This window comes from Heptranchias perlo, chromosome 10, assembly GCF_035084215.1.
Source record: "Heptranchias perlo isolate sHepPer1 chromosome 10, sHepPer1.hap1, whole genome shotgun sequence".
In the NCBI taxonomy this organism is placed as follows: domain Eukaryota; kingdom Metazoa; phylum Chordata; class Chondrichthyes; order Hexanchiformes; family Hexanchidae; genus Heptranchias; species Heptranchias perlo.
The window spans coordinates 51,118,979-51,144,336 of record NC_090334.1 but is presented as its reverse complement, the minus strand read 5'-3'; the positions used below and the strand labels follow the sequence as shown (position 1 = coordinate 51,144,336).

General features: G+C 41.2%; 1 protein-coding gene across 6 annotated transcripts in view; it reads right to left on the bottom strand.

Moving 5' to 3' along the window:
* The window catches only part of ppp1r13bb (protein phosphatase 1, regulatory subunit 13Bb), a 96,918-nt gene that overhangs the window by 10,858 nt on the left and 60,702 nt on the right, over positions 1-25,358 (bottom strand). For 3 of the 6 annotated variants that reach the window (XM_067991726.1, XM_067991725.1, XM_067991723.1), the window contains exons 9-16: positions 24,059-24,260; positions 14,011-14,166; positions 13,573-13,686; positions 9,707-9,882; positions 8,819-9,344; positions 7,954-8,687; positions 3,682-3,819; positions 3,418-3,551 (exon numbers count right to left, since the gene is read on the bottom strand). In XM_067991726.1, the coding sequence (XP_067847827.1) occupies positions 3,418-3,551; positions 3,682-3,819; positions 7,954-8,687; positions 8,819-9,344; positions 9,707-9,882; positions 13,573-13,686; positions 14,011-14,166; positions 24,059-24,260 (2,180 nt within the window). The remainder of the gene's footprint in view (positions 1-3,417; positions 3,552-3,681; positions 3,820-7,953; positions 8,688-8,818; positions 9,345-9,706; positions 9,883-13,572; positions 13,687-14,010; positions 14,167-24,058; positions 24,261-25,358) is intronic. The other 3 variants (XM_067991724.1, XM_067991727.1, XM_067991728.1) reach the window with 3 other exon arrangements.

The following is a 25,358-nucleotide window of genomic DNA, read 5'->3' as shown; positions in this document are numbered from 1 at the left end:
GATTTTTTTAAAAATTCGTTCACGGGATGTGGGCATCGCTGGCGATGCCAGCATTTATTGCCCATCCCTAATTGCCCTCGAGAAGGTGGTGGTGAGCCGCCTTCTTGAACCGCTGCAGTCCGTGTGGTGACGGTTCTCCCACAGTGCTGTTAGGAAGGGAGTTCCAGGATTTTGACCCAGCGACAATGAAGGAACGGCGATATATTTCCAAGTCGGGATGGTGTGTGACTTGGAGGGGAACGTGCAGGTGGTGTTGTTCCCATGTGCCTGCTGCTCTTGTCCTTCTAGGTGGTAGAGGTCGCGGGTTTGGGAGGTGCTGTCGAAGAAGCCTTGGCGAGTTGCTGCAGTGCATCCTGTGGATGGTACACGCTGCAGCCACTGTGCGCCGGTGGTGAAGGGAGTGAATGTTTAGGGTGGTGGATGGGGTGCCAATCAAGCGGGCTGCTTTATCTTGGATGGTGTCGAGCTTCTTGAGTGTTGTTGGAGCTGCACTCATTCAAGCAAGTGGAGAGTATTCCATCACACTCCTGACTTGTGCCTTGTAGATGATGGAAAGGCTTTGGGGAGTCAGGAGGTGAGTCACTCGCCGCAGAATACCCAGCCTCTGACCTGTTCTCGTAGCCACAGTATTTATATGGCTGGTCCAGTTAAGTTTCTGGTCAATGGTGACCCCCAGGATGTTGATGGTGGGTGATTCGGCGATGGTAATGCCGTTGAATGTCAAGGGGAGGTGGTTAGACTCTCTCTTGTTGGAGATGGTCATTGCCTGGCACTTATCTGGCGCGAATGTTACTTGCCACTTATGAGCGCAAGCCTGGATGTTGTCCAGGTCTTGCTGTATGCGGGCTTGGACTGCTTCATTATTTGAGGGGTTGCGAATGGAACTGAACACTGTGCAGTCATCAGCGAACATCCCCATTTCTGACCTTATGATGGAGGGAAGGTCATTGATGAAGCAGCTGAAGATGGTTGGGCCAAGGAAACTGCCCTGAGGAACTCCCGCAGCAATGCCCTGGGGCTGAGATGATTGGCCTCCAACAACCACTACCATCTTCCTTTGTGCTAGGTATGACTCCAGCCACTGGAGAGTTTTCCCCCTGATTCCCATTGACTTCAATTTTACTAGGGCTCCTTGGTGCCACACTCGGTCAAATGCTGCCTTGATGTCAAGGGCAGTCACTCTCACCTCACTTCTGGAATTCAGCTGTTTTGTCCATGTTTGGACCAAGGCTGTAATGAGGTCTGGAGCCGAGTGGTCCTGGAGGAACCCAAACTGAGCATCGGTGAGCAGGTTATTGGTGAGTAAGTGCCGCTTGATAGCACTGTCGACGACACCTTCCATCACTTTGCTGATGACTGAGAGTAGACTGATGGGGTGGTAATTGGCCAGATTGGATTTGTCCTGCTTTTTGTGGGCAGGACATACCTGGGCAATTTTCCACATTGTCGGGTAGATGCCAGTGTTGTAGCTGTACTGGAACAGCTTGGCTAGAGGCGCAGCTAGTTCTGGAGCACAAGTCTTCAACGCTACAGCCGGGATGTTGTCGGGGCCCATAGCCTTTGCTGTATCCAGTGCACTCAGCTATTTCTTGATATCACGTGGAGTGAATCAAATTGGCCGAAGACTGGCTTCCGTGATGGTGGGGATATCGGGAGGAGGCTGAGATGGATCATCCACTCGGCACTTCTGGCTGAAGATTGTTGCAAACACTTCAGCCTTGTCTTTTGCACTCACGTGCTGGACTCTGCCATCATTGAAGATGGGGATGTTTGCAGAACCTCCTCCTCCCGTTAGTTGTTTAATTGTCCACCACCATTCACGACTGGATGTGGCAGGACTGCAGAGCTTTGATCTGATCCGTTGGTTGTGGAATCGCTTAGCTCTGTCTATAGCATGTTGCTTCCGCTGTTTAGCATGCATGTAGTCCTGAGTTGTAGCTTCACCAGGTTGGCACCTCATTTTTAGATACGCCTGGTGCTGCTCCTGGCATGCTCTTATACGCTCCTCATTGAACCAGGGTTGATCCCCTGGCTTGTTGGTAATGGTAGAGTGAGGAATATGCCGGGCCATGAGGTTACAGATTGTGCTGGAATACAATTCTGCTGCTGCTGATGGCCCACAGCGCCTCATGGATGCCCAGTTTTGAGCTGCTAGATCTGTTCTGAATCTATCCCATTTAGCACGGTGGTAGTGCCACACAACACGTTGGATGGTGTCCTCAGTGCGAAGATGGGACTTCATCTCCTACCAATACTATCATGGACAGATGCATTTTTACCTAAACTCTACTTTCCTACTCTTTCCCCATATCCTTTGACTCCCTTGCTGATCAAAAATTTGTCTAAATTCGTTCACTTACCAACAATCCTACGTTTCACTCAATGGAAATGTATTTAATGGAGTGAGGCATCATTTTAATTTGTTGTATTTAATTCCAGAGAAAAATATGGAAATTAAAATTTTCCAAACACAGAAAATATACCCTACAACTGTCCTTTGTTGGCACAGTATGCACCGAGAACTGAGAGCACGGGATATATAACCATACTACTTGAAGCTACACCATAAGCCATTTCATTGTCTTGCCCTACTTCTAATTTAATTTGTTTCACAGCAAATTGGGCTGGAGTTACTTACACAACAAAACTGAAGATTTCAATGAGGCAGAACAACTTGCATTGTCTTTAATGTCGAAAATATCCCAAAGTACTTTAGAAGGGGAGAAACAAATAAACAAATGGTGAACCAAAATTGGAGAAATAGGAGGTGACCAAAAGTTTGGTTGAAAAAGTGGCTTTTAAAGGTGGGTGGGGGGGAAAAGCGAAAAAAAGGGGAACGAGAGCGAGAGAGATATTAAAGGGGAACGAGAGCGAGAGAGATATTAAAGGGGGACGAGCGAGAGAGATATTAAAGGGGGACGAGCGAGAGAGATATTAAAGGGGGACGAGCGAGAGAGATATTAAAGGGGGACGAGCGAGAGAGATATTAAAGGGGGACGAGCGAGAGAGATATTAAAGGGGGACGAGCGAGAAGAAAAAGGGAGAAAGAGAGAAAGAAAAAGGGAGAGTGCTCCAAATAGACTACAGCCAAGGTGGCTGAAGGCTCTGCCACCAATGGTGGGGCAGAGGATGGGGGATGGGAGAGAAGAAAATCAGAGAAAGAAAATCCACAGAAGGTCAGAGTTTATAAAATTAGAAGTCTAGTTTAGACCACCTCATTGGAAACTTTTACTCATATGCATTCTAGGAATTTACAATTTTACGGAGAGCTTTAAAGTTGAATTAAGGAAAGAGTCAATCAGCTTGGTCTAAACATTTATTTGACCACTACATTGCAAAAATTATTTTCAACAAATATTCATGTCAACAAGAACACCCCTTCAAAGAACACTCAACTTCAATTATCATAAAGCTTACCATCCATCACTGTCTGCTGCATTTGCATTTACGCCAAAATCAACAAGGAATTTCACAATGTGATGGTGACCAGCACACACTGCATTGTGTAATGGTGTAATCCCTTCGTCATTAGGTCTGCTGGGATCATTAACCTGGTCAAAAACAAATAACTTTGAGCGCTGAACACATCAAGTAACTGTTAAGACATTACATTCTATCGTGTAGGAATTTCAAATACAGAATGTAACAAATGACAGTGCAAAAATGATGTTGAATAGATACCTCATAAATGATGCGTTGCACAAGATCAAATTCTCCTTCTAAAGAAGCATCTAGGAGTAAAGCCAGAGGATCGAATTTTACCCTCATCCCACAACCTGTCCTCTCTGAATCAGGCTTTTTTAAATTTGTACGTTTAGTCTGAGGAAAGATAGCAATATTAGAAGAAAACTCAATAATTAGCACAACAGAAATTGGAAGCTCATTTTCCCATGATCATCTAACAGCTTTCTGTAAGAAAGGGAGTGAACAGTGAAGGAGATGGCTTACATGGTTGCAAAGTATGAACTAGCACACACAGTGGCTTTGTCTTAAAAATTTAAACAACCAACCTCAAAAAAGTGTAGAACTAATACTGCAGAATTTAAAGTTATATGCTTTAGATGCAAATATCTCCAGATTTTATGCTGGGTAAGACGAAAGTCTGGATTTATTGCACTGCAACATCATTGTTCAGTAGATTACTAACTGTTTAAAAAGAAAATCCCTTTAGTTTATGCAATCATTTTAATAAACTCATCCACCTTTAATATAAGATCTAGATTTAACTTAACATGGCACAGTATGTGGTGATGAAGTATTGCCCGTTCACAGTAATGGTCTGCGAATATCAGTAACAAATGAGTTGCTCAAGTTTAAAGCTACATTCCCCCAATTTATTTTCTGTTAGTAAAGCTAAAACTACAGACAGGCCGAGGAAGAGAATGAACAAATTAATTTCCATTTATATAGTGGCTTTCGTGTCCTCGAGACATCCCAAAGCATTCACAGCCAGTGAAGTACCTAAAGAAAATGCTGCAAAAATATCCACTTTCCTTGTTTTGTTTTCCCAATTTTGTTCCTTCCCCTGCTTGATAGGTACAGTATCTCCAATCTTCCCTTCACTAATGTAGCAGTGCCGAGGCCAGCTGGAGCACCCACCATGCACCCTGATTTGAGATCAGCTAATTAGCTGATCAGCACAGAGCAGGGGATCAAAACCCACTTCCCATAGCCCTCCATCTGCCGTTGCTTCAAAAGTTTATTTACTATTTCCTTAAAATATGTTATGGTCGCTCCCTCACTATCCCATAACCATGCTCAACAACTCACTATGCAAGACATTTCTCCTAACACCTATTCTCACTTACAATTTTAAATTGATTATTCTTTGTCACTGATTCTGCAACTAGAGGAAATAGTCTTTACCTATTCATCCTAACAAAGCCTTTGTAATCTTAAAAACCTCTGTTAAATCTCCCCATTGCCTTCTTTGCTCCAGTGGCAATAGTCCCAGTATCACAAGTCTCTTCTCATAACTATAGTTTCTGATCTCTGATATTATTCTGGTGAATCTAAGCTGTATGCTCCCTATGGCTTCAACGTCCTTTCTATAATGACACGCCTAAAACTACAGACAGGCCTAGGAAGAGAACGAACAAATGAATTTCCATTTATATAGTGGCTTTCATGTCCTCGAGACATCCCAAAGCATTCACAGCCAGTGAAGTTCCTTTGAAATGTCACTGTTGTAATGTGGGCTAACTATGGCCATGTACAAATGTACTGTTACCTCTTTGCTCTTGTTTATAAAACCCAAAATGCTATTGGCTTTTTCAATGTCTTTATCCACTGCATTCGTACTTTCAAAGAATTATATGAAGCCCTACTGTCTCTGTCCCTTCCACACTCTTCAATGTCTTTCCATTGAGTATATATACTCATTCTTTGCTTTTTCTCTCAAAATGCATTACTTCACATTTCTCTGCAATAAATTGTTTTAGGAGGGATAGAAAAGCTAAGAAAGGAGACAGTGGTAATATTGATGAGAGGAAATACATGCTATCGAGAGGGTTGATGTAGACATGAAGGGGTGCAGGGTCAAAATGGTTGGTCTGAAAGATAAAAAGGGGCCTGTCAAGCAGTATGTTAGTAAGCCTACAAGAATGAAGGTATTGGTAGATCTGGTTATGAGTTATGAAATAGATCAGGTAGATGAGCTAAATGTCAATAAACACCTTTGGAGCACTGACCACAATAAAGTTTAAGATCGAACTAGAAAGTGGAAAAAGTCAGTACAAAAACTAGAACACCAGATTGAATTAGGGCAGATCTAAGAATAATGGGGAGCAAGCTAGCTGAGGCAAAGTGGAAGAAGAAATTGGCACACAGGACTGTGTAGGAGGTTTTTATAAAAGAGATTGCAAAGGTGCAAGGTATATTCCATTAAGCAAACTACTAGCAATTTCAAGATGCCATGGATAAATAAAGAGGTTAGAAACTAATTAAAATTGAAGTAGAGGACAAGTAAGGACTATAATAATAATTTTAAAAAACTAGAAAAGGAGAATATTAGAAAATAAGAGGATAAGGAAAGTTAAGAGGAAGTATGAAGACAAAATTTCAAAAAACAATCAAAAGAAACAGTAAAGTGCTTTTTTAAAAAAAAACATAATTAGACAAGTTAGTTAGGCTAATGGAAGACAAAGTGCCAGCAATTGACTGGATACATCCTAGGATCCTGAGGGAGGTAGAGAAGAAATTGCTGAGGCCGTAGAAATAATATTTCAGGGCTCTATTGAGTGTGGATGTGTGCTGGAGGACTGGAGAGTGGCCAATGTAGTACCCATTTTTAAAAAGGGAGACAGAGCCAATCTGGGTAATTATTGGGCAGTTAGGTTAACATCTGTGGTGGGGAAATTTTAGAGTAATTAAGGATGAAATTACCATATATCTAAGAAGATAGAGAAAATAGAAGTAGCCAGCATGGAGTTCAAAAGGTACGATCGTGCTTGACAAGCCTCAGAATTCTTTGAGGAAGTAACAGAAACGGTATAGAGAGGAAATGCAGTGGTTGTGGTGTACATGGACTTTAGGAAAACCTTTGACAAGGTATCACACAGGAGATTACTAGAGAATAAGGGGTATTGAATTCACAGAATTTAGATCTGGGGCCACTTCTGTTCACTGTGTATATCAATGATTTGGATCATAGAGAGAGAGAGTGATGTTAAAATTTACAGACACCAATATGGAAGGTATAGTTAATTCTTTAGAAACACTTAGAAAGCTGTAAAGAGATATTAATAAGATGAGGAAAATGGGCTAGAAGTAGCAGGTGGACTGCAGTGTTTAAATTCAAGGTGACACGTTTTGATTAAAAAAAAACGCAGTAATTGTACTCTGAATGGAAGTAGGCTCAGTACTGTAGAAGAGTCATGGGATTTGGGGCTACAAGTTTACAGGACATAAAAGGCAGCACCTCAGGTTGATAAGGCCATAAAGAAAGCTAATGGAATTCTAGGTTTTATCACAAGATGTATAGGATATAAAAGTCAAGAGGTAATGATGTGTCTACATAAAACTTTAAGACAGAGTACTGTGTGCCGAGAGGAGAGATATTTCTTTACACAGTTATACGGCTGTGGAATTCACTTCCGGAATTAGTGGTTGAGGCAGAATCAAAGTCAACATTCAAGATTAGATTGGATAGGTAAATGAAGGAAAGGGGGATGAAGGCATGAGAGTAAATGTGAGAGTAAATGTGATTAGCATTATTTGCTCACATGGAGGGTTAATGTCAACATGGACTGGTTGTGCCGAATGCCTTGTTTATGTATTGTAACTTCTATGTATTTCAATGTAAATTGTATCCCTCATCTGTCTGGCAATTCCCCTAACCAATCTACTTCCTCCTCGCTGTTTGCCAAATCCCCCAGTTTTGAGTAATCAGTAAATGTCAGTATTATGCTCCCTGTCTAAGTCCAAATCATCTACATACATTGAAAGCATGCATAAGACTGAACCCTGCACTTTTGAGACAGTTCTCAGTAAAATGTTCATGAATAGCAATGATCAAGATTTCAAGTGTTTTGGACAAAACTTGTGAAATTATATCCAGATATTGCACAGCTCGACGCAAAGTAAAGTCTCCCTCTATTCTCTTCTAAACTCAGAAGAGCTCCTCTGCTACACCAATTTGGTTTTTCTGCTTCCCGTATCAGGCACTGTTGTGGGTTGAAAGAGATTCTCAATTTAATGCCAAATTGGGGTAGACTTGTCTTGTGGGCATATATCCAGCTGAAACTCTCCAAACTCATTTCACATCGAACATTCCTAGCCAGCAAAGAGATTTACATCCATCAGCCTGAGCTGGATTTAAAATCTTTAGAAGTCAATGGACAGTATCCTGATCTGTTATGTTAGTCAGGCCCAGAAAATGCAGCTTTAAAAAAAATGGCCATGGATTGATATACCTTTTGTTTACAGTTAAACTAGGTACAATACAAAACTTACAGGAGGGGGTGTTGGCACAGCAGGTGGTGGAGGAACGTCTTCCTCTGGTGATCTGACCTCTGGTATTGGGCTTGGTAGTTGCTCCGTTTGAACGACAGCAGGATTATTGTTATTGTCCTCTATTGTAGCAGAGATTTCATTGTTATCTGTCTGAATCAATTCAGAATGTGGAGGAGAAGGCAGCTGGTTATCATTGGCATCTGATGATGGTTGAAGTTCAGGATGAGTTATTGGTTCAGGCTGCACAGAACCAGACTCCACTAGGCTGGTGTTACCATTATCAACATCTGCACCTACATAGTCCTGTGGATTACTGGGGAGATAAAATGGCATGTTATCCATACCCCCAGCTAGTGTATTAAAACGCTGATACAGCAACTTCTGTATATTTGGTCCACTTGGGCCTTCTGGCTCGGTTATAGAACTGCGCTTCTTCAGAGGCCTTGGTGCATGTGCCAGTTTCTTCCTTAGAGCTTCAAGGTCAGCATCGCTTTGATACCGTAATGGTGAGTGTACAATAGGCAGTAGTTTTGTAGGACTGAGAGGGCGTGGGATGTTTTCAACATTTGAGTTGGTGGGTGGCAAGTTCTCATGTTCTAGGTCTTTTTCACTACCAGTTTGGTATTCATCATTGGCCTGAGGATGAGAACTTTGGAAAGGCTGGGTATGAATAAAAGGCAAAGGAGATGGTGAAGCAGAACCAGATCCAGATGGCAATACTGGCTTCCCATACACTACGAAGGAGAAGAAAAACTTCTTTAGTAAATCAAATTTAATAATTATACTTTACTATAGACACAACTCTATAAAGCTATCAAATTATTAATGGCTTTGATCAAATATTTAAATAAGTAAAACTACTTACTTGCTTTAACAGTATGTGTTTTGTTTAGGGTATTATATGCAGCCTGCTGATAGTTCTTTGGTGGAGTAGCTTGTTGAAGGTACATTGAATAAATTGAACTGGAATTCACAGTTTGAGGCCCTTTCCGTGGAGATTGAGGTCTAGAACCTCTATCAGCCAAGAATGGCCTTACAGCCACTGCTAGTGGTGGATCAGGTCTGTTATCTCCAGCAGGGAACAATGGTGAACCAATAGGTTGGTAAGTAGGGCTTGGGGGCACAGTAATTCTCTGCTGAATTTGTTGCGAGGCACTAGCCTGAAATGTGTTTGCAGGTGGTGGAGGCTGGATAGATCTCTGCCAGTTTGCTGAAGTTACGTTAGAGACTGAACCCATACTAGGACGAGGCTGAGTGCTGTCTTTCATCCTTTCCAGTGAATTTGTAGAGCCAATGGCCATGAGCGAAGATTTTGGGTGAGGTCCATAAGACTGAGGCAGCTGCTTTACTACACTGGGCACAGATGGTGGTACTTTTCCTGTTTCAATACCCTAAATTAAAGAAGATATTGTTAAAACTATTCATAATCAGGTTATAATCTCCAAAACTAAGCAATTTGTAATTAATGGCCATTTTTGAAAACATTAAAACATTATGAATTCAGTCTTCTTCAAAAAACTTTTACCATATTCATATTATTCAAGTAGGAAAGACACTGCTAAAATGTTTAAAGAAACAAAAGCTTGGATTCAGAAGAGAACAAATTTAGTTTTGCACCCTGGAGAGGTACAAGTAGGCTGCCATCTGGAGTTGACTGTACCTTGCAATTAATTTGCTAAAATAAAATAGAGGAAGAAAACTTCCAAAGTAAATGGAACATCAGAGAACACTTTGAAGTACTGCCAAAACCTACCACCATTTTCTCATTGCTTGAAATAGCTGAGGAAGTGGTCAGGGTTTGACTTGATCCAGTTCCTGGCTTCAAAACTGTATCCATGCTGGATTCCTTCCAGTCATTGTTTGCTGCTGGGGGTGGTTTCCCTGTAGTAACAGATCCCTGTGGGAGCGCTGGCCAATTTCCATCGTTAGCTGATTAGGACATGAAAAATTGCAATACATTTAATAAATTTCATTTTAAAATATTTTATATGATTCAAACAGTAATTTATTTTAATTAAATTGATTACAGCCAGTTAGTAAATACTCAAGCTCTCCCATTCTGTCACTGCAGGTGGGGCAGGGTGGGAGAGAATGCATCAACCATTGTTCAAGCACAATCATTGCAGCCATTTTGGGAACAAAAAGAAAATATAATTTCCTAAAGCCACTAATGTACATGACACATGCAAGCAGTTGGGTTTGGTTACAAACTGATGATTAGATACTGAATTAATAGTCACTCAGCAGACCTACCATAAATGATCCTCTAAATACCAATATTCGATGTCACTAAATATTTGAGGCCTGTTTTGCTGCCAACAGTCCAAAATATTTATATGCCACTTTGAGATACAGGAAGTTTTATTTTAAATACAAGAGAAAATAAAGCATATATGGTTCAGTCTACAGTATCTTTATGTCAAGTATGAACTTTGCTATTTGTTATTGTGCCTTAAAAACAATTATTCTTCGATGTACTACTTGTAAATAGACATAGTTGCATGAGTTTTGCTCTGCTAAGTAAGAACATAAGAAATAGTTGCAGGAGTAGGCCACGTGGCCCCTCAAGCCTGCTCCCCCATTCAGTAAGATCTTGGCTGATCTTCAACGTCAACTCCACTTTCCTGCCCAATCTCCATATCCCTCGATTCCCCTCGAGTCCAAAAATCTATCTCAGCCTTGAATATATTCAACGACTGAGCATCCACAGCCCTCTGGGGTAGAGAATTCCAAAGATTCACAACCCTCTGAGTGAAGAAATTCCTCCTCATCTCAGTCTTAAATGGCCGATCCCTTATCCTGAGACTATGCCCCAAAGTTCTAGACTCTCCAGCCAAGGGAAACGACCTCTCGGCATCTACCCTGTCAAGTCCCCTCAGAATCATGTATGTTTCAATGAGATCACCTCTCATTCTTGTAAACTCCAGAGAGTATAGCCCCATTCTACTCAATCTCTCCTCGTAGGACAACCCTCTCATCCCATTAATCAATCTAGTGAACCTTCGTTGCACCACCTCTAAAGGCAAGTATATATTTCCTTAGATAAGGAGACCACAACTGTACACAGTAATCCAGATGAGGTCTCACTGAAGCCCTATACAATTGTAGTAAGACTTCCTTACTCTTGTATTCCAACCCCCTTGCAATAAAAGACAACATGCCATTTGCCTTCCTTATTGCTTGCTGTACCTGCGTGCTAACTTTTTGTGTTTCTTGTACAAGGACGCCCAAATCTCTCTGCAATCTCTCTAAATAACTGTAAATATTGCTTTACAACATGGCCCTGTCCATAATACTCATTAGGAAAAGTCAGTTGTTTATCGCAACTTACTTGTCATACAATACACATCGCTACAACAAAAAGGGAAAATTATTTTCCTCATAGCATTTATTTAAGCATCAATATGGGTCATCATTTTAACACACTAATATAGTAAACTACTGTGTGGTTAGTTATGGGTCCTCTTCGACAAATTCCTCACAGAAGGTGAATTTCTTATCTTAACTGGCCCATCAAAACAAAAAGTGAATGGATAGCACATCAATCCAGAATTGCTCCCATGCCTCTGTCATGGCTGCATTATGGCAGCAGCACAGAATAGTTTACTAGCTCACCTACTTTCTGAGGAATGGCACATAATACAATGGTGGCTATCAAATAATGAAAAGCAATCAAATGGAAAAATGGTGCTTTGTAAAATTTCAGTAATATGATAGTCCATAAAAATACATTTTCCCAAATCCATCAGTTGTTCTATTCAATAGTGGAAGCTTTAAGTTTGTTCAAAAGTATTAAATGATTCTGTAAATACTATCATACAGTTCAAACTCAAAAAAATTTGCAATACAATTGAAATGTTTTATACCATAATTTTATCATACATCTCTAAAAAGGCAAAGTACATATCCTATTTATCTTCAACGCCAAGGTTGATTTTCGCAAGAGCAATAAAGCTTTAAAGAAAATATCTCTACACCAGTTTTCTCTGCCAATCCTCCACTTCTGAAAGCATCAACTCTTTGCTAGGGTACGGTTCCATCACCCAATCCCCTTCCTTTCTCACGTGGCCATTATTAATATACAAGCCTCAGTGTGTTCAAAGGCAGTTTAACTGGGGGTGGGGTGGGTAGGAGGGCACAACCGTCACTATCCTATTCTTATCTGATGCCCGCATGTGCATTTCCAGCAAGAGAGAGAGAGTGACTGGATAGCAATCAGATGTAGGAACCATGGCCAATTTCCGCCATGCCAAGGGCACCGAGGCCTATCATAGATCATCTACTCACACTCCAGCTGAAATCAGCTAAATCAGCACAGACCAATAAAACCTGGGATTATCTGGATATGTATGGTGCAGTTACTCACTCAGAAGTCTTGCTAAGTTATTGGGGGGGGGGAGCCAAAACTTGTTCAGTTTATTTGGAACTACACAGTGCATCAGTTCATAGTACAGATAATACATAAGTTTCATACTTAAGTCCATCAGTCTCAGTTATGACAAATTTAACAGCGCTCCACTGAATCACAAGATTCACCTCAGGGATTGCTTAAATTAACAGTACAACCCATCCTATTAAGTCTCGTTCTGTTGTACACTTGTGGTTATTCACAAAAAAAAATCTTAACTGCCTGGATTAACTTGATATGTGCCCAAAATAAAAAAAAACTTACTTTGATGGGATTTTTATCCTTTTCATAAAAGATTGTAAAGCAAGGAGACATTTTTGAAATGAAATCAACTCTTCCTGTTCTAATTTGTAAACTTATAACAGTTTCAAAATATTCTACATTAAAATTATGGCTCAATCAGTAAGTTAAATTGTGATAATATTGCCTCTGAAAGCAGAGTTTAAAGAAAAACTCTTTGAAGGCCCAGGACAACTGCAAAATTATTTAAAGTATAGAATTTTGAGCATAAATATTTTGCTTTCATAAGATCGAGATTTAAAGCTTGGAGACCAAGACAACAACATTTTTAAAAATGGGAATCAAGGCATTACTAGGTCAATATGAAAATGCTCAACATAATTGTTACTCAGGATCAACAAGATAAACATGGAGGAGCAAGGCCTTTAGGGTCATCTTAGCTTTTCCATCTAGAAAACCTACAGTCCTCCCAAGCATCCAACATCTCACTATACCTCAGCTCTCTTGTGCTTGTTACTTTCACAAATGAACCTCTTACTGTAATTAAATGAAAACATGACTTTGGGTTACATATTAACTACTGCAAAACTAGACTATGTTCTTTGCAAGAACACTGTTACATTACATTTGGAAAAAAAGCATTAAATGGAATTTGTAACACTTTATACTACCATACCATTACACTTAACGTTATAATCATGTGTGAAAAATCCAGTTTTGGGGAGCCAAGTGGGTGCAAAAGGTTTCAGTTTCATGGTATTTTAACAGCCAATATTACTGGAAGCTTCATGCACCAGGCATACACACAAACAATGGCAATCAGTTAGGTGTACTAAGTACAATCAGTTTCAAAAATCCTCAAACAGGAAGCCAGCTTTAATTATGGATGCATTATTAGGGGCTTGTGGCATTCAGAATTATTACCAATTTCACCAGTTTACTCTAAAAAGCAGAACTGTATAAAGACGTACAACCCAAGCATCTGCTTTCATAGTTTTTAAAATGCAAGGATGAACCAGAGTCAAGACCCACATCCAAATCAGACACCACCCAGGAGCCGGTCAGCTTATGTCTAAGAATTTCATCTATGTATAATGGAACAGAAAATAGAAGGAAGAGAATGGTACAGCTCGTTAGTTTTAAATTTTTCACTTCAAATATTAAATGCATTAAAACAAGATTAAAATGTTGTAACCTAGTGTATTTGAATGAATACATACAAGTATATGTAGCTCGACAATTATGTTTACTTGTAGTTACAATAAATTCATAGGAGTATTTTGCAACAAAAATATTCAATTTAACAAAGCATTTTCCAAATGCCACTTCTAAGATGGTCTTAGATGTTAAAAAGCTAGATAGCAGAATATGTCCTTTAAGTAAAGTCAGTAGTAGTTCCTCAGACTCACAATGTAGTTTGTCAGGGACAGAAGCTGCCAAGTGGGTCACACTATGATCTGGAGACTTTAGAGAGGTAGTAGAAGAAAATAAATCTGGATCCGCTATGATGTCTAAATCAGAAACTTTCCAAATGCCTGGAGGTTTTTTCAAACTCCCATCTGTTTCTGTCCAAGAAGTCAAAGCAATGTGAGTCATTGAATGACCCAGTGATAAAGCAAAAGAAAAGTACAAGAACACAAAAGAATATAATGAATACAACACAACAGAGAACGGTAAGAAGAAATCTGAAATAGCAAAGTTATAAATTCAAAATATGATGCAATAAGAATGAGAACTTAAGCACTTGAAGACTTACTAATAATTTGCAAGAGCTTTATAGTATAGTATCAGAAGACACCCTGGAAAAATGGAGCACCTAGATAGGTATGGAACAATAGTTTAGGAAAAAATGTTCATCTTTGAGCTCATCGAGGGGAGGAATTTAATGCTAAGAAATTGAACTCTTTCCTATTTCAGCACCCAGTGTCAGCATCAAGTATTCCCAGATCTGGTACAGCACAATTAGAAGAACAAAGCTTCTGCTATTCTTCCCAAACAATGTGGCTTAGCCTCATACTCAAAGGTGTATTATTTTCCATTTTCTACATCAGCAACCCTGCAGCCTCTCAAGTGAAATTGCCAATTTAGTTCCAAATTAGTAACAGTTCTGTATTGTGGGCTCGAGAACTGGGTGGTGATCAGCCAAACTAATTTCACTTAGGACCATTACAGCCATCAAAGAGGGGAAATTCATTTGATTAGCCTGGGTTGGATTCTACCCGAAGTCTCAGAAGTGAAAGGCCACTGCACCACTCAGTTCCCAAATTAAAAAAAGTTACACTTTAGTCATACAAATAATGCAAAAGCAACACATTACTAAGTATACTAATTATAAATGGATGTGGCTAATTTGTTGCAGAGTACATGGTTTCATACATCTTCAACTTAGAATATTTATGCTTTCCATAACAGGATGGATCCAATTAGGACTCTCATTGAATAAAATATCAAACAACTCAAACTTGAACTTGAAACAGAAAAAAAATTGTGAAAATGTTACTTACATTTATTAGCAAAGGACTTCAGTTCATGGTTCTGTACTAAAATCTTACGTATATATATTTTATACATCACACACGCCATGTATTTACATATTGCCTTCAACGTAGATAAACATCCTCAGGCACTCCACGGAGGATTTTGTAATCATACAAAAAATTGATGTAGAGCCAAAGGAGGAAGATATTGGGAGGTGTGACTAAAAGCTTTGTCAAAAAGGTAGGTTTTAAGGAGGGTCTTAAAGGAGGAGAGGGAGGCGGCAAGGGTTAGGGTTTAGGGAGAGACTTCCAGAGGGTAAGCTTTAGGCAGCTGAAGGCAGGGCGGCCAATGGCGAAGCTAAGGAAGGGAGGGATGGACAGAGTTTTGGGTGGTGGGGGGTGGGGGGTGGGGGGGGGTGGTTAATAGGGCTGGGGTAGTTATAGAGATTAGAGATTGGGAGGGACAAGGTCATGAGGGATTTAAAGATGCACTTAAGAATTTTAAATAGGAGGCATTAGGGGACCAGAAGCCAATATAGATCAGTAAGAATGTACTCTGGGTGGGGGACTTCAATGTCCATCACCAAGAGTGGCTCGGTAGCACCACTACTGATCGAGCTGGTCAAGTCCTGAAGGACATAGCTGCCAGACTGGGCCTGCGGCAGGTGGTGAGTGAACCAACACGAGGGGGAAAAAAAACTTACTTGACCTCATCCTCACCAATCTACTTGTCGCAAATGTATTTGTCCATGACAGTATTGATAGGAGTGACCACCACACAGTCCTTGTGGAGACTAAGTCCGGTCTTCGCATTGAGGATACCATCCAACGTGTTGTGTGGCACTCCCACCATGTTAATTGGGATAGATTCAGAACAGATCTAGCAGCTCAAAACTGGGCATCCATGAGGCGCTGTGGGCCATCAGCAGCAGCAGAATTGTATTCTAGCACAATCTGTAACCTCATGGCCCAGCATGGTCCTCACTCCACCATTACCAACAAGCCAGGGGATCAACCCTGGTTCAATGAGGAGTGTTAAAGAGCATGCCAGGAGCAGCACCAGGCGTACCTAAAAATGAGGTGCCAACCTGGTGAAGCTACAACTCAGGACTACATGCATGCTAAACAGCGGAAGCAACATGCTATAGACAGAGCTAAGCAATTCCACAACCAACGGATCAGATCAAAGCTCTGCAGTCTTGCCACATCCAGTCGTGAATGGTGGTGGACAATTAAACAACAGACAGGAGGAGGAGGCTCTGTAAATATCCCCATCCTCAATGACGGCGGAGTCCAGCACGTGAGTGCAAAAGACAAGGCTGAAGCGTTTGCAACCATCTTCAGCCAGAAGTGCCGAGTGGATGATCCATCTCGGCCTCTTCCCTATATCCCCACCATCACAGAATCCAGTCTTCAGCTAATGCGATTCACTCCACGTGATACCAAGAAATGGCTGAGTGCACTGGATACAGCAAAGGCTACGGGCCCCGACAACATCCCGGCTGTAGTGCTGAAGGCTTGTGCTCCAGAACTAGCTGCGCCTCTAGCCAAGCTGTTCCAGTACAGCTACAACACTGGCATCTACCCAACAATGTGGAAAATTGCTCTGGTATGTCTGATCCACAAAAAGCAGGACAAATCCAATCCGGCCAATTACTGCCCCATCAGTGATGGAAGGTGTCGTCGACAGTGCGATCAAGCGGCACCTACTCACCAATAATCTGCTCGCCGATGTTCAGTTTGGGTTCCGCCAGGACCACTCGGCTCCAGACCTCATTACAGCCTTGGTCCAAGCATGGACAAAAGAGCTGAATTCCAGAGGTGAGGTAAGAGTGACTGCCCTTGACATCAAGGCAGGATTTGACAGAGTGTGACACCAAGGAGCCCTAATAAAATTGAAGTCAATGGGAATTAGGGGGAAAACTCTCCAGTGGCTGGAGTCATACCTAGCACAAAGGAAGATGGTAGTGGTTGTTGGAGGCCAATCATCTCAGCCCCAGGACATTGCTGCAGGAGTTCCTCAGGGCAGTGTCCTAGGCCCAACCATCTTCAGCTGCTTCATCATTGACCTTTCCTCCATCATAACGTCAGAAATAGGGATGTTCGCTGATGATTGCACAGTGTTCAGTTCCATTCGCAACCCCTCAAATAATGAAGCAGTCCGAGCCCGCATGCAGCAAGACCTGGACAACATCCAGGCTTGGGCTCATAAGTGGCAAGTAACATTCGTGCCAGACAAGTGCCAGGCAATGAGCATCTCCAAGATAGAGTCTAACCACCTCTCCATGACATTCAACGGCATTACTTCACCGAATCCCCCACCATCAACATCCTGGGGGTCACCATTGACCAGAAACTTAACCGGACCAGCCATTTAAATACTGTGGCTGCAAGAGCAGGTCAGAGGCTGGGTATTCTTCGACGAGTGACTCACCTCCTGACTCCCCAAAGCCTTTCCACCATCTACAAGGCACAAGTCAAGAGTGTGATGGAATACTCTCCACTTGCCTGCAGCAAATGTTTTCGTTCCAAATAATTATCCAGTTCTCTTTTGAAAGCCATGATTGAATCTGCCTCCACCACCCACCCTGGCAGTGCATTCCAGATCCTAACCACTCGCTGTGTAAAAAATTTCTTCCTCATATTACCTTTAGTTCTTTTGCCAATCACCTAAAATCTATGTCCTCTGGTTCTTGACCCTTCCACCAATGGGAACGGTTTCTCTCTAAACTCTGTCTAGATCCTTCATGATTTTGAATACCTCTATCAAATCGCCTCGCAACCTTCTCTGTTCCAAGGAGAACAACCCTAGCTTCTCCAGTCTATCTCCGTAACTAAAGTCCCTCATCCCTGGAATCATTCTAGTATTCTTCAGACCTTTCCTAAATTGCAGTACCCAGAACTGGACACAATACTCCAGTTGTGACCGAACCAGTGTTTTATGAAGGATCATCACGACTTCCTTGCTTTTGTACTCTATGCCTCTATTTTTAAAGCCCAGGATCCCGCTTACTTTTTTAAACCATTTTCTCAACCTGCCCTGCCACCTTCAACGATTTGTTCACATATACCCCCAGATCTCTCTGTTTCTGTACCCCTTTTAGAATTGTGCCCTTTAGTTTATATTGCCTCCCCTCATCGTACCGAAATGTAGCATTTTTCTGCGTTAAATTTCATCTGCCACGTGTCCGCCCATGCCACCAGCCTGTCTATATCCTCTTGAAGTCTATTCATATCCTCCTCACTGTTCACTACACTTCCAAGTTTTGTGTCATCTGCAAATTTGGAAATTGTACCCTGTGCACCCAAGTCCAAGTCATTAATATATATCAAGAAAAGCAGTGGTCCTAGTACCAACCCCTGGGGAACACCACTGTACACCTGCCTCCAGTCCGAAAAACAACCAACCATTCACCAATACTTTCTGCTTCCTGTTACTTAGCCAATTCTGTATCCATGCTGCTACTGCCCCTTTTATTCCACGGGCGTCAATCTAGATGACAAGCCTATTATGTGGCACTTTATCAAACGCTTTTTGAAAGTCCATATACACCCCTTCAACTGCATTGCCCTCATCTACCCTCTTGGTTATCTCATCAAAAACTCTATCAACCTCTATCTATAAACACGATTTGCTTTTAACAAATCCATGCTGGCTTTCCCGAATCAACCCACACTTGTCCAAGTGACTGCTAATTCTGTCCCGGATTATCGTTTCTAAAAGTTTCCCCACCACCGAGGTTAAACTGACTAACCTATGGTTGCTGGGTTTGTCCTTACACCCTTTTTTGAACAAGGGTGTAACATTCGCAATTCTCCAGTCCTCTGGCACCACCCCATATCTAAGGAATAGTCGCGTTTGGAGGTGAAAAATACATGGATGAGGTTTTCAGCAGCAGATGGACTGATGTAGGGGCAGTGGGGAGTGATGTTATGGAGATGGAAGTAGGTAGTCTTTGTGATGGAAAGAATATTGGAGGGGGTGGGGGAGGTCAACTCGGGCGTCGAGGTTGAGAACAGTCAGGTTCAACCTGGCAAAGTGGTCAAGAAGGGGAATGGAATCAATGGTAGGGGTACAGAGTTTGTGGTGGAGGCTGGACGATGGCTTTGACCTTCCCGGTATTCAATTGGAGAAAATTGCGGCTTATCCAAGACTGGATTTGGGCAAGCAATCTGACAGAACAGAGGCAGTGGAGGGGTTGAAGAGGTCATGGAGAGATTAAGCTGCAGTATTTTTCTTTTTGTTATATCAGTTAAACTGATCCATCTTTGGGGGTAAGGGAAGAAAAGAAAGAAAAAAATCTTGGGACGGCCAAAGTTTACTGTTTCAAATTTTAGGTCTGCATTAGATTTTCTCTTGGGTTCAGTGTCATTGGACACTCCCCATAGGTGAACCCTGTGTCCCCCATCAATCAGGTGTTTACTGTTACCGTTTAATATCAAAGTCATACGGTAGCGTGATCCGGTTGTCAAAGCAATGAAACTCCTCATAGTGTGTTCAGGATACTATAGTCCTGCATGTGCCCTCATGTGCATTTCTCCTATCTTCAAGAAGGCTGATCGATAAACACTCTAGTGAGACCAGCCAATTGTAAACTAACAAGCTGTTTATTTTACATGTAATATATGAAGAACAGAAGAGCTTTCTGTGATATTCAATCTAATCCCCTTTGCTCCTTGTAATAGCAAAAACAAATTATGCAAATATAGCCACTGATACAGGCCTAGTTTCACTTTTACGTCTGTATTTGCTGAACTGACTGGCTGTAAACTTAGGCTGTAAACTGCCTCTGTGACTGTTTTAAAATCCAAGCCCTTGTGTACTGAACTTAGCTTCAGCTCAACAGGAAGTTAAAAACTTTACCTCTGACTTTCCCCAGCTGTCCCTGTTGGGGAGCGATCAGCTGATCTGCCAATCAAACCTGCTACCCCCCTAGGTACAGGTATCCCTCCCTTTGTGTTCAAATAAATGAGTCCACTCCAACATATTATGTATGAATGTCACTAAAATACATTAACAAACCTCACTGTCTCAGTGATATAGTATGCGAGAAACACCCTATCAAATGCTTTATCTGGTGCCAGCTACTGAATTCAATCGGTTTTCCCAGATGCTTCTGTGTTGTGTGGATTTAATCTCTAGTGAGCTTAATTTAATTTAACAGCAACCCCAATATCCTCCTAGGCAAAACAGTCAAAAGTGATCCATTTAAATGTAGGAGATAAACATCAGGAAGTGATATATTATGGAGAAATAAACTGCTGACATCAGGCCTAATAGCTTCATAGCATGATTGACATCAAGCTTTAGAATAAACTACTACGTCCCATTATTCATCTTGGATGACTTTGAATATATATATTTTTTTAAATCAGGGGTAGGGAAAAATGGTAAATCTGCAATGATAAACTTTCATAATGGGTACTGCTGACATTTTTTTTTATTCGTTCATGGGATGTGGACGTCGCTACCAAGGCCAGCATCTATTGCCCATCCCTAATTGCCCTCGAGAAGGTGGTGGTGAGCCGCTGCAGTCCGGTGTGAAGGTTCTCCAACAGTGCTGTTACGAAGGGAGTTCCAGGATTTTGACCCAGTGACGATGAAGGAACAGCGATATATTTCCAAGTCGGGATGGTGTGTGACTTGGAGGGGAACGTGCAGGTGGTGTTGTTCCCATGTGCCTGCTGCTCTTGTCCTTCTAGGTGGTAGAGGTCGCGGGTTTGGGAGGTGCTGTCGAAGAAGCCTTGGCGAGTTGCTGCAGTGCATCCTGTGGATGGTACACACTGCAGCCACTGTACGCCGGTGGTGAAGGGAGTGAATGTTTAGGGTGGTGGAAGGGGTGCCAATCAAGCGGGCTGCTTTGTTCTGGATGGTGTCGAACTTCGTGAGTGTTGTTGGAGCTGCACTCATCCAGGCAAGTGGAGAGTATTCCATCACACTCCTGACTTGTGCCTTGTAGATGGTGGAGAGGCTTTGTGGAGTCAGGAGGTGAGTCACTTGCCGCAGAATACCCAGCCTCTGACATGCTCTTGTAGCCACAGTATTTATGTGGCTGGTCCAGTTAAGTTTCTGGTCAATGGTGACCCCCAGGATGTTAATGGTGCGGGATTCGGTGATGGTAATGCTGTTGAATGTCAAGGGGAGGTGGTTAGATTCTCTCTTGTTGGAGATGGTCATTGCCTGGGACTTGTCTGGAGCGAATGTTACTTGCCACGTATCAGCCCAAGCCTGGATGTTGTCCAGGTCATGCTGCATGAGGGCTCAGACTACTTCATTATCTGAGGGGTTGCCAATGGAACTGAACGCTGTGCAATCATCAGCAAACATCCCCATTTCTGACCTTATGAGGAGGGAAGGTCATTGATGAAGCAGCTGAAGATGGTTGGGCCTAGGACACTGCCCTGAGGAACTCCTGCAGCAATGTCCTGAGGCTGAGATGATTGGTCTCCAACAAGCACTATCATCTTCCTTTGTGCTAGGTATGACTCCAGCCACTGGAGAGTTTTTCCCCTGATTCCCATTGACTTCAATTTTACTAGGTCTCCTTGGTGCCACATTCGGTCAAATCCTGCCTTGATGTCAAGGGTAGTCACTCTCATCATACTTCTAAAGCTGCAAACTTTAAAATCAAGAATACAGGCCAAATGTTTCCAGAACAAATGACCAAAATTAGGGAAACTCTTAAAATGTGTGTAATATCGTGAATATTCAAATAACCTATTACATTTCTCTAGTATAGGTCCAATGTATTTGTGGTTTCCACAAATCTAAATACTGTACAAAAAGCCCCAAATCTATATTAAAAATCTTATGTCTGCACATACTTCCTATCTACAAAACCTTACTTCTTGTCTACTTTTCCCCAATATGAATTCCCATATCCACATTTATAATGGGAACTGCCAACATAAACTTGGCTCACTCTAATTACACCTTCCTGCCAGTTTGTATCTCTCACCACCACAGTCTGTACTGCTGAGAAACTTCTATGCTTCAACCAACTCTACTCTGCATCCTAAATTGCTGTAAGTTTGTCACTTAACTACAAATAATAATAGAAAATCAATATATTACACAAAATAATGAGAAAATGTATGCTTATAAAATGGGAACTGAATTATATCCCTGTATGCCCCTGGTCCAATTATCCCCACCCTCTAACCCTGCTTCACCTGAAGACTACACTTTATCTTGACTCCTCACATGCAACACAGGAGATCAACTTCTATGCAAGGGAAAAAAAAAGGTCAAAGTTGGCCAGGTTAATATGTTAAAAAGAATGCATGGATTGGCATTTATATAACACCTTTCACGTCCTCATGAAGTCCCAAAGTGGTTCATAGCCAGCAAATTACTTTTGAAATGTAGTCACTTGTTATGTAGGCAAATGCAGCACCTGAACAGGCTGAATGGGCCTCAGTTTAATGTCTCATCCAAAAGATGGCACCTCTGACAATATAGCACTTTTTCGGTGCTGAAAGAAGTATCAATCTTCTGTGCTCAAGTCAGTAGGACTTGAACCCACAACCTTTTCACTCAGATGAGAATGTTACCACTAAGCCAAGCTGACAAAAAAAGACAGTTAAAACAAAAGTCAAGTCAAAATCAAACAAGTTTATGGCGGGAGAGGGGGTGGGGAGAATCCATCACAAAAAACTCGAGCCCAACAGAAATGACTGTTTTTGGAAGTAGGCAAGGTGCGTAATTATGTTAATAGACGGTATTTTCTGCATTTGTCGTCATTTTGGGCTGGATCCTGTATTTTTATCCATCTGATTGATAAGTGTAAATAAACATGCATATTGCACATCACAATTTGCTTAAGAGTTACAGTCTGTGATGTGCTTTATTTAGTGACTCCATCAGATGGATTAATACATTATTGTATTTGTTGGTAATAATCTGTTGAATTAAATGTTGTATCAAAATGCAAGTTGTTATCCCTCTATGAAATGTGTGAGGAAAAACAAATTAAGCACAATTTGGTCTTCCAACTCCTGTAACCCCAAAAATGTTACAAAATCAACATAAAATAAAACAGCTTGGAGGAAATCAGAGAAACATTTTAAATTTTGGGAAATGGTTGAAATTGATCTTTAAAATCAGGATACTGAGATTAAAGCTGGACAGTTAAGAGATATAGCTGACATCAAAGTAAGGTTTTGCCTCACTGAGGAGAGTGAAGAAAAAAAATTGACAGATAGGTGTGGTATGTGTTGCGGTACACTTGTGGGTGTAATTGTTTTTTTTGTTTTTGCAAGCTTTCTGGGTTGCTATAGCAACTGCTGCTTACAATCATAAGGTTACATGAAATGGAGGTTGGAAAGGAGTACGAGTTTTAAAAAAATGGGTATAAATCACTGGGGCTTAAGAGGAATTAAAATGAACAATGTTAGGCACATTAGTGCAGCACAGTGGTCTTCCAATATGCTGCACTATGCAAATCCAAGTTCTCGCCTACAATTCATTTCATAGCTAGTTCCCATTTCAAAAACAGTTAGAGAAAGGTCATGATATAATCATAAGGGGGAAAGAAAAATTCATGATCATTAAATTCAAACCTCTTACTGTCCAAAAGCAGAATTCAGAACCCTGGGAATAGGTTACTTATCTACTGTCTCATCCAGGGAAGATTGAGATACATGATATTCTATATTATCTGGGATGGGGAGGAAACTGAGGGGAAAGAGAGAAATGATGGCATCAGTACAGCCTTAGTTGACAGAAGTACAGCTAAAAGTTCCTATTTTACATCTATTGGGAATCAACGTTGTTTTGATCTGGAATATGAATGAGTTCTCACATTAAAATAGAATGTGGCACTTTAATTCTCTATTGCTCAAGCCCACGATTAAATATATAAATCTGAACCATGGGTTAAGCTTTTCTTCAATGCTTTAGCTCCCTCTTATTCAGATTATTATTTCTCAATACAAGAGCATAATTTTTTTTAATAAAACAACTTATTCCACTGCTTACCAGATTTTGCTCTAGTTGTAGCAAGGCCCCCATTGCTAGTTACAGTCAGTGTCTGAGGTTTCAAGAGCTCTCCTGGTGATGACTGGTTACCTTCTGGTCTAGTTGCAGTCGAAACTTGGATGTAGGGTCCCACAGCAGCTACACGGCCCGAGGTGTTAGAGACTGGTTGGGGTGATGGTGTGCCATTAATCCGATTCAGCTGCTAGAGGAAAAACAGGTTTGTTAAACATACCTCAGTATCAGATATTAAGTTTAAGTGCTCCACTACAATAAATTTGCATTATCACTGCACTGTTTTATTTGAAAAAGTTGATGATTAAGATAATTAGGGCTACTAGCAGATCTCCTGTTGCATTGCTTGTAATGAGTTTGAGGATAAGCTGTTGTTGTAGGATGGAGGGGAGGTATGGGAGAACTGGGAATGTGAGGTATCTAGTAGGACTGGAATTGAGAGAAATTCCAGGCAGCTAGCAACTAGAGAATGGAGGGAACATGCAGTGATTGATCTGTGGCTGCAGTAGTTGGAGGAAGCAAGGAATATAAAAAGTGATGGCAACAGCTGCAGTGAGCTAGGAGAAGAAAGTGACCTAGGTTGATACAGCCAGGAATTTTCAGATAGCCTACATATTATTTTTATCTTTATATGTTTACGTTATAAATTGCAGTTTTTTTAGATGTATATATAGTTCTCTGGCTGAGAAAACAATGTGGTTGCTCAAAGTCATCCCAAAACAATGTTTGAGCAATTTGATTGGTTGGTTTTGTGTAGTTGCTAGTTTGTGAATAGTAGCTTTGGGGGGAAAAAAAAGTGATTTTGGTTGGTTTTGTAGTTCTTGATTGCTAACTTTTCCAACCTACCTAGTGAATGGAACTGGCTTCTGATTGACTTTAATATCCATTGACTAAATGTGAACCATTCAGCACAGATAACTTAATAGATAGCTATCTGAGCTGTTTGTGTGTTTTTTGCCCTATGGACACTCATGAGGTGTGATGCTTTGAAATATGAGGCTAATGATGCACAATAGATGCATGACTTTCAATTATACATATAGCTACATGGAGTTTGATCATGAAAGTGGCTCCATAGTCAGTATTTTACCACAATTGTTGCACAATAACTCATAGGGAAATAGAAGATGCAACAATATGGCATAGTATTATCATTTACTTATTAATGGAATAAAATCTAAGAGGTTAGTTCTTCACCTCTTAGGAAGCGAATATCCAGACTAAATGTTAAAAAACAAAAATCTGCTGGAAAGGGCATTGTAAACACAAATCATACAGCAGTTCAAAA